We start from the raw sequence: 13,928 nt of genomic DNA, 5'->3' as shown, positions 1-13,928 counted from the left end.
CGGCTCAGGCCGAAGGCTGTGGGGGGGGGGGGTGCGATTTTGCATATTGACAATGTTGTGTCCTATAGAATCCAAGTCGGCTTAGGCAGAGGCACCAACAATTATGCTGAATTGAACAGTCTTAAATATCTTCTCCTATTTGCAAGAGAACTAAATTTCCAAAAGATTCAGATTTTTGGGGACTCACAGCTCACTATAAACTGGACAAATGAAGTTAATCACTGTCACTTGCACACACTCAGAGATATTCTGACTGATATCATTACTCTAAAGTCTCAATTTGATTCCTTTGCATGCTTACATATATACAGGGAAAGGAATGAGATCGTTGATCGTCTTTCCAAAGCGGCAGCGCAGCTGAACAGAGGTCAATGGTAGATTCAGGAATTCAGGGAAGGCACTTTCTACAGTTATTATCACCGACCATTCATGGACATGAATGGGCCCATTACTGAATGATCTCTAGATCATCCAGTTTTTTCTCCTTTTTGGTTCTATGTACATATTTTTCATCGTTGTTTTCGGGACAGAATTCAATTATTATACTTTTTCTGATGTTGTCTGGACTTCTCTGAAGTTTATTATCAGCTACATCATGATGGTTTTTGTAAATTTTATATATGCTACTTTGATCCGCTCCTTAGAGATAGCATCTCATGCATGCAGTATTATACAACATGTAATTTTCTTATCTTATTAATGAAAATGACGTTTTTTCAATGGAAAAAATAAATAAATAAAAATATATATATATATATATATATATATATATATATATATGATTGAGGTGATTTTTCAACTATTTGAAAGTTTATCATGTTTAGAAAAATGTTAAGGGGGTATGAGATAAGACCATAAAGTTTTCACTCGAAGAAGTTCCATTTTATTCCTCAAATGGGATTTTGAAGTTTTTGGACCCCAAATCACTAGAATATGACCTATCCCTAAAATGGGCCCCGCAAGCCAATTATTTTAATTTTTCCACCTAGAACGTAGCAAGATAGATGATAAATTATATAATAATCTATTTTGGATCATTTTTGGGGGTCAAATAGTGTTTCCTACTTGTTGAAGAAAGGATAAGTATCCTTTCTCTCCCAGTAATGTATTCTCCCTCCCTTGAATCTTTAGTGGACTCTTTGGAAAGAAGATGGACTACCCAAAATTTAGTTTTTATGATGATTAGTGGCCCACAACCAAATCTTAATTAAAAAACTTGCATAAAACATGGAATTCAAGGCCCATCCCTTTGTATATTGTATAAGGAAGTGGAATAATTCTTCTCATAGATGTTTTTTCATTTTATAATGGCTCAACAAGTTTGGAATTTCATTTTTCTAGACCTCTATATCTCCTTTAATCATCCAAAAGACTTGTTTCAACTATTCAATTCCTATGACTCTTAATATCCCTCTTAAGAGCAAATGAAAGCCCATTTTGGAAAGAACCTAGATTGAGCTTCCAAAGTATCTTTTATGGAAGACATGGCTCACTCATAACAAGTTTATGTTTTGAGACTAGCATCAACCTCCAATGGAGATTGTGTCTTTCAAACAAATCTTAATGGAGGATGTGGTGGCATCATATCGATAAGGGATAGTTTTAGATCATAACTACAACACTTGAGAAAGGTTATTCCTCTATAAATTCCTACACCACCCTTGTCAATCACCAAATTTAAGAGAGATGATAGTTATAAATTATGACTTGGTAGGGAATGAGGTTTTCACCTAGGTATTTATTATATTTTTCCATTGTTCTTCTTTTTTTCCTTTTATTTATTTATTTCAAGGTTTGGGTGGATTGAGAGCATATCTTCTCTCAATCACATCCAAATCTCATTTCTCAATTGTCTTTGTAAATTCTTTCTTTACCAAATGCCATGTGTAGATCTTAAGCCTAAAGTCATTTACAAAGAGAGAAACTTTATCTTCATCAATGATTATAATTTTAATTTTAATAGAGTCATTGTCATAAAAAAATTATATAATGTATGTCCCAAGCCATCTAATCACGATTTTGCCTTTAAAATCCTTAAGTTTAGAATCATACAATAATGCCCAATCATCCTTCCTTGAAAATCGTAGGCTTAATGCATTTATCATACCAATTTTTCCTTTGCAATTTTATGGCTTCTATGTGGAATATAACTTGCATCTTATCTGCATCCAATGCATTGAGTTGTTTCCTTCTTTATTCTTATGCATTTATCAAATCCAAGTCCAACTGGGAGGCTATTCACAAAGCAGCAAATTCAAATTCAATGGGAAACATAGCCTTCTTTCAATGGACCAATTCATGAGTGAACCTTGTTGTGGCTTTTCATGTTGTGTTGTATGCCCATGCTACTTCATTCAATTTACTAGAACAATCTTCCTTTATTGAACTGACTACATTTGTGAGTATGATTTCCAAATCCCTATTGATTACCTCTACTTGTCCATTAGCCTATGGGTGGTAAGGAGTGGATACCCTTTGTTGGATGTTGTGATTCTTCATGATTTGCTAGATGAGCTTTGAAGTGAATTGAGTTCCTTGATTAATAACTATTTCACTTCGGAATTCAAACTTGTGAAGATGTTTTCTCTTAAGAACTCAACCACTTTTTATTCTCTAATTGCCTTAAATTCCTTGGCCTCAACCCATTTGGTTAAGTAATCTATGCATACTAATATATACCTAGTTTTCCCAAATGGAAGATCTATAGGACCTATGAAGTCCATTCCGTATTTTTTAAAGGGCTCAAGTGACACTTGGAGTTGAAGGGGAATCTCACTTGTCCTAGTAAGTGAAATATTTGACCATGTGGTATGTTATGTATATCATAATACATTACATGTGGTAATACTCATAATGCATAGATAGGATTTTTGGCTATATGTTTAAAAACTTGAAGACATAGTACTATTAAGTGTGTTGTTATTATTTTTTGGTGCGCGAATATTGTATATGCCTAGATGTGGTGAGGTTTTTTACATGTATCAATAAAAAAAATTGGTTTTATTAAATTGATTTTTTTATTGAATAGTCAATTGTTCTAACCTAATCTAGTGCACCCTTCAAAATTGCACAAATGTTCTTAATTTAATGTGGAGCACTGATATGCATTTTTTTTAAATAAAATGTTATTTTTGCATTGTATAATAATAATGATTATTAGTGTGCTTAATTAGTTCAACACCAGTGTTTTATCATTGTGAGTGCACTAATTTGTTAAGAAGGCATGCTAATGTAAAAATCTCCACAAAACCTCTAGTCACAGAAAATTTTAGAATGAAATTTTATCTTAAACTATGTAAACCTTAACAAATCTTACGAGTCCCTAATGTGCAAGCTATAAAAATGTTTAGTGATATTTTTTAAAAATGTTTAGTGATATTTTGTAAAAATATTCAAATGATTTTATATAGTTTCTATAAAATTTCATTGATTTTTAAGGTAAAATAGTTTAATTCTATAAAATTTGGGTGAATGATTAAAAAAAAAGGAAATTGGTGAATCCTTTTTTCGGAAAAAGCATGAAAATTAGCCCATATGGAAAATTTATTTTCTAAAATTTTCCTTGCCTCTGGTTGCCTGCCTCTATAGGCAAACTTCACTATATATAGAGAAGGAATAAATCTTTCTCAGAGGTTTCGTAAAAGTATCCATTACAAGGTGTTCTACTTGTTGTGATAGCATGATCTGCATCCCCCTCTACCCCTGTGTGGTGAGGCCTAAGATGGGCTTGTCTAGAGGGAGGAGGCTTGGACCACGACTACTTGATTTAGGGATACTTTTATCCATATTATCTACAATAGTTAATAAATAAAACTAAATGTAAGGGAACAACAAACCAACGAAAAGGAAGCCAATGACAACCCTTCACCTATGACCATTGTCTAGCAACTAATTTTGAGCCAACAGAGAGGAGAGATACCAACCTACAAGGCCTAGGACAAAGAGGGGGAAGTAGAGAAAGATTGAGGGTAAACTAAGTCACCCCATCACAAGAAGCCAAAAGCAAGGGGTTAAAGACCATAGACAAGCAAAAAACTCCTCAATTGTGAATAAAAGAATCATCACCGAAAGCCAAATATCCACACAGAAACGAAGGTGCAAAATTGACACATCATATAACTAAAATTAAACCAAGAGAAAAAAACACTTAGAAGAGAAAAAAATGAAACTGCTTTAACTATACAATTATGCTAGCATGGCAAAGTTTCCAACTCTATAAACCAAGGAAATAAAATTAGTTGATTGATATAAACCAAGGAAATACAATTAGTTGATTGATGCTTTGACACTTTTCTTTGTAGCCTCTCAAGATCCCAAATGCTTTAGCCATCGTATGAGGGTATTGGAATTGAAGCATTCATCTCCACTTCCTTCATCAATTACCACAAAGCCTTGACTTAAACACCAATACATAGCCATAACATCATATGTATTATTTCTAGACCAACCCAAGGAGAAAATATTATATTCGGAGCTAATTGCCATGACTCCACTCTCCATGTGGCAGAGGTGTTAATGCCATGGCCGTCACGTGATTCGTGGAAGTATAATTATACTTTACTTTATGTAAAATTCATATTATAATATTGTATTTTGTTTTACAATATTCACATATATTTTTGTTTTGTAGGATAAAAATAACATGATATTTTTCATATGTTGAATGAGTTTCTAAAACAGGGAACTTTGGGAATGTGAATATGACTATAAGCATCTAGAACAACTAGAAGTGTCTGAATTTGCAGAAAATGTCATAAGGTTAATCTAGAATAACTCTAATTTTATTGGTAGAACTATTACTATATAATATATATTATAGTATATTAGATTTTATTATGTTAATATATTAATAAGTTTATTTTCCATGTTAATGAATATCAATTTCATGATATATTAAAATTTCCAATATTAAAATTTTACTTATTTTTGTTAATAATTATATAGACGTATTTAACAAATACTTCAATTTTAATATCCATAAGTATTTATTTACAAAATAAGAATAAAAATACATATAAAATAACATTTTTGTAAAATTAAACTTTATATATATAAGTAATTTTGAATCATTATTATGGTTCAAATTGAAAAAAGATAAATAGTACTACTTTCATAATATGAAAATACAATCCTTATATGGGATGAAGAGGGATGGAATAGGTGGGGAAAGGTTGGTTAGTTGTCCCACCCAATAATTATGGGAGGGAATGTTTCAAGCCACCCCTGAGTTCAATGAAATTACCCGCATTGTAGTCATTTTCCATGCTTGGGAATTATTTGATTATACTGCGAATGCCTCATTCTAGTTATTGTTGTGCGTTGGAGTGTAATGGTGATACATTTACACATGTAGTAATAATGCCACTAGAATTAAAGGTGTTTATGAACCTTGGCTCTCTGATTTTGTTGCATTTGGCAAGGCCAACTTCAGTTGTGCATCTATCTAGTTTCTTCATAGATATTGTTGTTTTTCATGACTATTTCCTTGCTCACCTTTGCGTTGATTGTTAGGTTTGCACTCGCACTCCTTTCTTTGCTACCTTTGGCTTACCACTGCTACTCTGCATCCATGACATTCTATTAAAATTCATTTGGAAGCTTGTAACAGTTGATGCACTCCACCCTTACTGTTCTCTTAGTGAATCTACTCCCCTCATTGTAATTTTCATGGGCTTTGATTTTGGTTTTCTGTCGACGATGACGAGGATGCCCTGCCATCGTGCACAATGTAGTCATGGGGCCGCATACTATGAAGTTAGGGGAGGGGCACAAGCTCACCCACATGTGAAATCCTTAGCCAAGCACTCCCATGACCAAACTCCACAGATCATTTAGGCTGAGTTAAAAAAATGTTGAACAAAGTATCATTAATTAATGAGGTTGTTTATTGGATATACAAATTACTACATATGTGGAAACTTATATGCCCCACATGGGTCATACCAGGGGGCATCAAAAATCAATACATGCACATTGTGGATTTATATTTGCATATTAAGACCCTGTTGGGAAGAATTTTGTTGGACCATAATGAGGCTAAGGAGGAGATTTTTTTGAGTTCCAGGTCTATATAAAGACCATGGATCACCACATACAAAGGATTGAAGAACATTTAGGCCTTCCACCCAACCCAAAAGACTCTTAGTGACATGGAAACAAGCCAACTAATTTTGATCCCTCTCACTCATCCCAGTGACCAGACTCAATGAGCTGCTACTATTTTTCAAGTGTTATTTCCTAGTTTCTTGCTTATAAGTATTATTTAGTTGCTTGATTGCATAGTCAGGGCCTTTGGACCAAAACCATATATATTTTGGTTTTCATTTTGGACATCACACTCAAATAGTCAAAAAAATGTGGTTTTTCCATTGGTCTAGTTTCCCTAGTGGTATGCTAAGGCAAGACTAAGACTAAGAAGTATATATCACTTTGAATGTTGAATAGAAATATTCAAGTTCCACACAGACATAATTATAAAATAAAATCAATGAGTTGATTGGTTGATAGCAATAAATACATTGATTCTCGGAAAAAAGGCAAGCATATATGGATTAAGAATTATTTATATGAACAACTATAAAGTGAATATTATTAAGTTGATTAAGTTATTTTTATGTAGACGCTTTTTGGAATAAGATTTATATGGGATTTGCTATATTTTGAATAAATATAATAAAAATATGTGTAATAAAATAAATACTTGTAATGATTGAATAAAAATATTCACATTTTAATTTAATAATGCATTCAGCATCCTGGAAAATTAATAAGGCACAACTTAAACTCAAAATTTTAAAAATATTTGTATTAATTTGATTAAAATTAACTAAAAAATGCCCTTGTTAAATTATATTCTAAAAAATAATAATAATTAATATTAAAATTTAAATTTAAAACTTTTAATTCTAGTCTTTTTGAGATAAAAATAATAATAATAATAATAAATAAATAAAAATATTCTATTACATTACTTAAACCAAAAAAATATAAAAAACATGAACCGCCGTAAACAAAACCCACCAAAAACATCACTCCATAAACCATTTCAATAATAGACACAAATTAGAACAACCAGCATCGACAACTACGAGCACCAGTATTGATGAAACGACTAGTAAACAAAACAAATTATAACTGCCACCACCAAAAACTGGGAAGACCAACACCAATGAAATAAACCATAACCTCATGGTTAGGCATACCTAATTACCAAAAGACTAGGACCCGCATGGTTGGTTCTAGTTACTAAAGCTTTTAATACTAAAAACAAATCATTATCGAGATGCCATTTGCTCAATTGAGGATATTTAGTTCTAGTTCCTAAACTCTCGGAAACATACAAAGCAATGAAACAAGGGTAGAAAATACCTTTATTAATTCCAATGCAGGTTTTCAATAGAAAATAACATGATATTTATATTAAAAGTTATCCTATTTCTTAAAAAATAATAAAATTATTTAATTATATTAATTATTTTGTTATATATATATTATTTTTATAATTAAATTCATGTTATTCATTTTGACATCTTACAAAATTTTGAAGCTTCGGCCTTCCTTATTCATAACAACGTGATACTCTCCATGATCAACGTTCAGAGTTTATTATCGTATTAGAAGTTAACAAACTAATGGTTAGGCTTGCTATAGTTTGATCATATATTTATAATAAACAACTTTTTCGAAGTTTGATGTATGATTTACTTTTTCGAAGTTTGATGTATGATTTAATTCTAAAATATATTATTCATTGTATGTGGAATTTTAGAAAATTAGTAGATATAATATAATAATAAAAAATAATTATTATAATATTAATTTATTTATATTTATTAATAGTTATTGATTTAATTTATGCAGGTATTAGAATTTTGATAATAAACCACATTCATGGGTTTACAAATGTTCTGTTATGTGATTTACCCGAAAAATTTTCATAAAATTGTTATGTTATAATATATTATGTAAATTATATAATTTAAAATTCAAATTTCTTGTAAATAAAAAAAAAACAAAAATAGTTGATTTATATTTTTAGTAACTTTAAAATTTTTAATATAAATTTATATTTTAATGAATTTAAATTAAAATAAATTAATATTAAAAATTTAATAAACTAATTAATTAATAATAATGTTGATTAATAGATTGTATTATTTTAACAGTGATAGGTATAAGGATAAAAACATTTTACTTGGTAAGCATTGTAATATTATTATACTAGGGTTACTAAAATAAAAGTATAAAACTATTTTATTAAGTAAATATCTTAAATATCATAATAATATTTAATAAGGTGTTGTATTATTGTATTGGTTTTATGTTTGGGAAATTTTTAATCTAGATGTAAATCTTTAAGATTAATCACATTGTTAGGATTTGATCGAGATTTTGAACCAATTAATTTTTTAATCTTTGATTATTACTAATATTTATATTTAAAATTATTATTAATTAATTATTGTAAATTTATTTTAATTTGGAGATTGTATATATAAATATTTGATATTATGTAATTTAAAATTAATATGAATGTAATTTAGATATTTTTTATTTTGATTATAAATTATGAAATCTCTAAAAAATATATATATATATATATTAAACCTCACTTTATTAATATTTATAAGAAATAGCTATATCACTAAGAATCATATTTGCTATTCATTCCAAGGAGAAAAATACAAAAACAATTAATCAAAATCGACCGACTGAAGGACGTGAACATGCATCGTCGCAGAATGTATTTGGTAACAACCGTTTTGAAAAGTATTTAGGCGTAATAAAAATTTATACAAAGCAGAGAGCTCAGCTTGAATATGAATAATATTATTCCAAGCTCTCTTTTCAGAACTCACCACAGAGCATATTACACTAATTATGTAGGTTGTGTGATCGATCTGTCACTCACATATACTCAATCAGTTATCATGCAAACCACAGCTTTTGTTTCCCAGACTGAGACAGAGATCAAGGACACTATCCCTCTGCTTGCCTTTATATCCTCCAGGGGGATTATTATTATGGCTTTCTTTAGTTTCACAGGATCCCCAACAACATGATTTCTTTTCACTCGTTTCTGGGCTCCGATCTTCACAGTGAGTGGGAAAAAGTTCCAGTGTTTCGACATGTCGATTAATCTTGCCTTCTTGAAGTTGATTTTCTTCCATCGCTTTCATCACATCATGATGCTTCACAGCGTACATTTGCTCCAACGAACAGCAGGCCGCTTCCTTGCAACTGGAGTTCTCCCCAACCATCCTCTCTTCATAAAATGACTTTGTATGAAATGTGGGAAACGCAGCTGCAACACAGAAACATATCAAACACTGGAAGCCAGTTGCAAACTGATTGAGACATTTCACAACTATCATGGAAATTTAAATGAAAAGCAGATTATTTCATATCACCCATATTATATTAAGTTGTTTAATGCAACAGACAAGTAAAACATTATTATTTTCTAGATAAAGTTGTATTTTAGTACATAGTCGTTTAGATTTTAAAGTTGAGAATATTTTGAAAGTTTAATGAATATAAGCTAATTCAACATTTTGACTTCACTTTTCTTCTGCAATCCCTCATATTTCCAAAATCACCAATCTTATTGCACTCAAATATATTATATTTCGCACACTCAACTCCACAACAATATTCCTTTGAAAGTGACAGTGCTTATTTTTATTTTCCCAAACCATTTTCATAGTTTGAGACTTATTTCCCAACCCTAAACTCCAAGTTAATCTGCAAGACCATATTTGTTTTTATATAACAGTGTTTGTTAAGACTATATTTGTTATAATATAGCACTGTTTATGTTTTCTCGTAGTCTGAGACTTTATTTTATTTTTGCAACCAGTGATCATAGTTTGAAACTGATTCCCCCTAACAGTTGCAGGTAAGGGCTTATTTCTAATTCTATGCAAGAAAGTGAACACCATCGAAGGGCCTGTTACCAATTCTCCAGTAACATGCAAAAAGTGAACACCATCCACCGAGAATCTAGTAGAGAGAAAATAACATGCAAAAGAGTACCATCAATTACTTTTTCTTAAAATAATATGTTTTCCTGTGCAAACGGCACTTCACCTCTCTCAACTCAATATTAACATTTTAAAACAATAAGGTTTTCTTTAAACGAGAAGAAGAGGAAGAAAATGGCATCCAAATAGTATCACATGTTAAAATAATATTTTGTAGGGATTTATTTTTTCTTCTTTTAATTTAATATTTTGTAGGGATTTATTTTTTCTTCTTTTAATTTAATATTTAAAATGTTGACGTTTTAAAACGAAGTCTATATAATAGCTAGTATCTGCTACTTAGTTTAAATGTAGTTTAGTGAAACAAAAAATAATAAAGACAATGATTTCATCACAAAAATAAAACAATTAATAAAATATTATATTGTTGAATGTCATCGCCAAAAATTAAGAAATATGATTAACTAATATTGTTTATATTAAAACACGTATATCTATATTGTTATATATATATATATATATATATAAAGTCACCTTAAATTGAAAATAATGATATTAAAATATGTTTTTAATATAATAAAAGTCACCTTAAATTGAAAATAGTGTGAAAAAATATAATTCATAAAAATAGAAATAATAATAAAAACAAATAACAATAAACAAAAAATTAGTAACTAATAGAAATTTAAGTTACTAAACAACACATAATAAGACCTCAATCAATCACTGTACAAAAAATATTTCAAAAAAAAAAAATGAATTCCTAATATTAAATTATGGATAAGCATCATAAATTTTTGGTCAAAGACAAACTAATAGCCAATCAAAAGAAAACTGAATACTATTATACCATCCCTGCTGAAAGTATAATAATAAGTTTTTTATTTTCAAGAGAAGAAAGATAATTTTGTTAGCAAATATTAAATATTATGTAGTAAGCTAATTATTGGCTTACTCACTAAATCTCACGTAAAATTACCATATACTCCTACTTTGACAAGCTTAAAATGTAAAATAGCATGTTTTATATTTTTTCACCTCTCCTAACTCACTTTTGACATTCTAAAACAGTAAAATGTGTTTTTATCGGTGCAAGGACTCAAATAAAATAAAAAGCAATGACTCAATCATTGACTTACTACAAAGTACTTAATATTAATACACATATATTCTTACACTCACTAAATCTCACATAAAATCTCACATAAAATGACCATATACTCTTATCTTGACAAGCTTAAAATGTAAAATATCATGTTTTATATTTTTATTTCTAAATATATGTATCTTTATTTCCAAGAAATAAAATAAAAATGCAGTAAATCAATCAATAACTTACTACATACTACTTAATATTAATATACATATATTCTTACACTCACTAAACCTCACATAAAATTACGGTGGTACTCTTATCTCGACAAACTTGAAAGGTAAAATAACATGTTTTATATTTTTTCACCTCACTCACTATTGACATTCTAAAACAGTAAAATGTGTTTTTAATTTTTTTTAAACGGCCAGGGAGTCTGTTTTTCAACTCTCCTGATTCACTACGTCCACATAAAGTTACCATTTACTGATATTTTAACAGACATATATCACTACGCCCACAGAAGATTATCATATACTGATATTAATAAACATAGGGTAAGATGTGAAATAGCATTACCATATCCTGATATTTTAACACACATTGAGTAAAATGTAAAATAATACCGTCCACTTAAAATCGACCTTGCACTACTAGAGTGGAAAAACTTCCCTTTAACAGAACAATATTACACAACCATCCTTAGCAGATATTTTAACAAAAATAATGTTACATAACAGCCCTTAACAAAACAACATGCAGATACTTTATTACAGAGCTGGCGAAGCTGCAGGCTTACCCACGTTCATGGCGCTCAAACGTGTCTTCTGTCTATGGCGGGCTTTATGGTTTTGAAACCAATAGAAGACGTTTTTGCCCTCGATTTTCCCATAACGGCTCAGCTTCATAGAGATACGATGAATTTCATCGACCGTAGGGGAACGAATCCCATTCGTGTAATACAATTCTCTGAGTATTGATAATTGCTCAGCCGTTGGATTCCACCGCGTACTGCTAGGCTGCCTATAAACATCATAACTCCCAATTCGCTCGGCAGATTCCATGTAATCCAGCTGCACACAACAGCCAAAACTATTCCTTCTCCCAAACACAGTCTCCAGTCCCTTATTTATATTGCCATCTCACCAAAAACCTGCAACACACTGTAATGAATCGAAGTCAGAAGCAAAAGATCAAGAGTATCTATGGAGAAGGACCCCTGATAAAAGAGATGTGGGTATTTCCGGAAGGGAGAAAGAGACAAGGCACCTTTTTCAAGAATAAATATAACAAGGGCTCCCATTCGGAATTGCTTGAATATGAAGGTATGGAAGAGCATGCAGTGGACATGGGTTTTAAGAAACTAGACCTGCAAGGGGGTCAGGAAAATAGATGCAGGAATGGATTGAATTGCATAGCAGGTGAGCCTGAAAAATGACTGACCAACTTCAGCAAAACGCAGTTTTACAACAAATGGGGAAGAACTGTTCATGTCGGAGATCTTCACAATATCCAAGAAAATTGATCAGATGCATGCTTCTCGACCCGTCTCTGGATTCGAGAATTGCCATCGGTTCCGTCGGACAAATGGGCAGGAGCCAAGACATCGCTATCAACTTGTCGTCATCATATATATTGCTCAGTCGTTGAAAGATTTTCTTGGCTCTCCATCACCTTCGAACTTGACAATGCCACCTTCCTTTTCTTGTCTGTGAACCATCTGAACGATCCGTATAACTCAAGTGTATCCAACGCTGTTAGGTCAAATAAATCCACACAATTCATGCATCAAACGGAAGTATTTTTTGAAGATTATTTACGCTGGGTCTCGCTGTTTACTAATAACCCCATCCTAGAGTCCAAGACCCTTGCTGTTTTTTAGTGTCCTACAACCCGGTAGACTAAGCCCTAATTAAATCCATTATCAATGAGATAGAGGGTAGCCTGGGTCTTATCAACTCCATTATAAATAAGCCCAACGGCTTTTAAATACCTTTCAGTCTTACACTCATTAGAGATTATCAAGGAGCTAGCCATTAGACTGGATCTGATCAAATCCACTGTAAATAAGCCTAAAGGGTTTTAAATGCCTTTCGTTGTTACACCGATTAAAGACTATCAAAGATCCCTCGTGAAGTAGCAGGGAACCAAAGAAGTCAAGGATAGTAGGACAAGGATTGCAGTTTCCATTTTTAATTTGAAGATAGTCTCACGGGTAAACATTTAGCCAATAGTGGCATATTTCCCATATTTATAACGGATAAACATTTAGAAAATAATGGTATACTATTTATTGGCACCTTGAGTGAAAGTGACACATAGTTAAATTCTTAATAATAATTTCCATCTTTATAAAATTTATTTTTCCGTCCTTATAAAATTTAAACTTCGAAATTTTTTCAAAGTATAAGAGATTTTCAAAGTATAAGAGATTTGTAATGTTTTTTAATTATAAATTGTTTTTTAAAACTGTAATCCAATATTTTTTAATTAAAAATTGGCATAAAATAAGTAATTGTAATTTAAAGAGCATAATAAATTAGAGAAACAGATCATATTTCATTTGTAAATTAAAAACATAATAAATTGGAAAAACAAAAAGCATATAAAATAAGTAATTGTAAATTAAAAAGCATAATAAATTAGAGAAACAGATCATATTTCATCTGTAAATTAAAAAACATAATAAATTGGAAAAACAAAAAGCATATTTCAATTGTAAATTAAAAAGCATAATAAATTGGAGAAACAAAGAGCGTAATAAATTAGAGAAACAGATAATAAATTATTGAAACATAGTTTGGGTTTAAATATCATAAATTATTGAAACATAGTTTGGGTTTAAATATCAT

The 13,928-nt window shown here is 30.6% G+C and overlaps 1 protein-coding gene across 1 annotated transcript; it reads right to left on the bottom strand.

Annotated features, from left to right (window-relative positions):
• Positions 1 to 8,746: 8,746 nt before the first annotated feature.
• Positions 8,747 to 12,510, bottom strand: LOC149180137 (uncharacterized). The gene is made up of 3 exons (XM_089418119.1): positions 12,346 to 12,510; positions 11,876 to 12,239; positions 8,747 to 9,304 (listed from the first exon to the last, which is right to left on the bottom strand). Exons 2-3 carry the CDS (start codon positions 12,138 to 12,140, stop codon positions 8,922 to 8,924), a joined length of 648 nt encoding a protein of 215 aa, XP_089274245.1. The 5' UTR covers positions 12,141 to 12,239; positions 12,346 to 12,510; the 3' UTR covers positions 8,747 to 8,921.
• Between the last annotated feature and the right edge of the window lie 1,418 nt (positions 12,511 to 13,928).

Source organism: Pinus tabuliformis, chromosome 3_2, assembly GCF_031772625.1.
Source record: "Pinus tabuliformis cultivar Carrire ecotype Pingquan chromosome 3_2, CPIR1, whole genome shotgun sequence".
Classification (NCBI taxonomy): Eukaryota; Viridiplantae; Streptophyta; class Pinopsida; order Pinales; family Pinaceae; genus Pinus; species Pinus tabuliformis.
Note: the sequence above shows the minus strand (reverse complement) of the source record. Positions and strands in the feature narration are given on the sequence as shown.

What these genes read in the sequence shown, in the direction of transcription:
- LOC149180137 (XM_089418119.1), bottom strand. Translation starts at nt 12,140, where the DNA reads ATGGAATCTGCCGAGCGAATTGGGAGTTATGATGTTTATAGGCAGCCT. An exon ending in TTTGAGCGCCATGAACGTGG is followed by an intron (nt 9,305 to 11,875) that starts GTAAGCCTGCAG and finishes TCTGTGTTGCAG; the next exon opens with CTGCGTTTCCCACATTTCAT.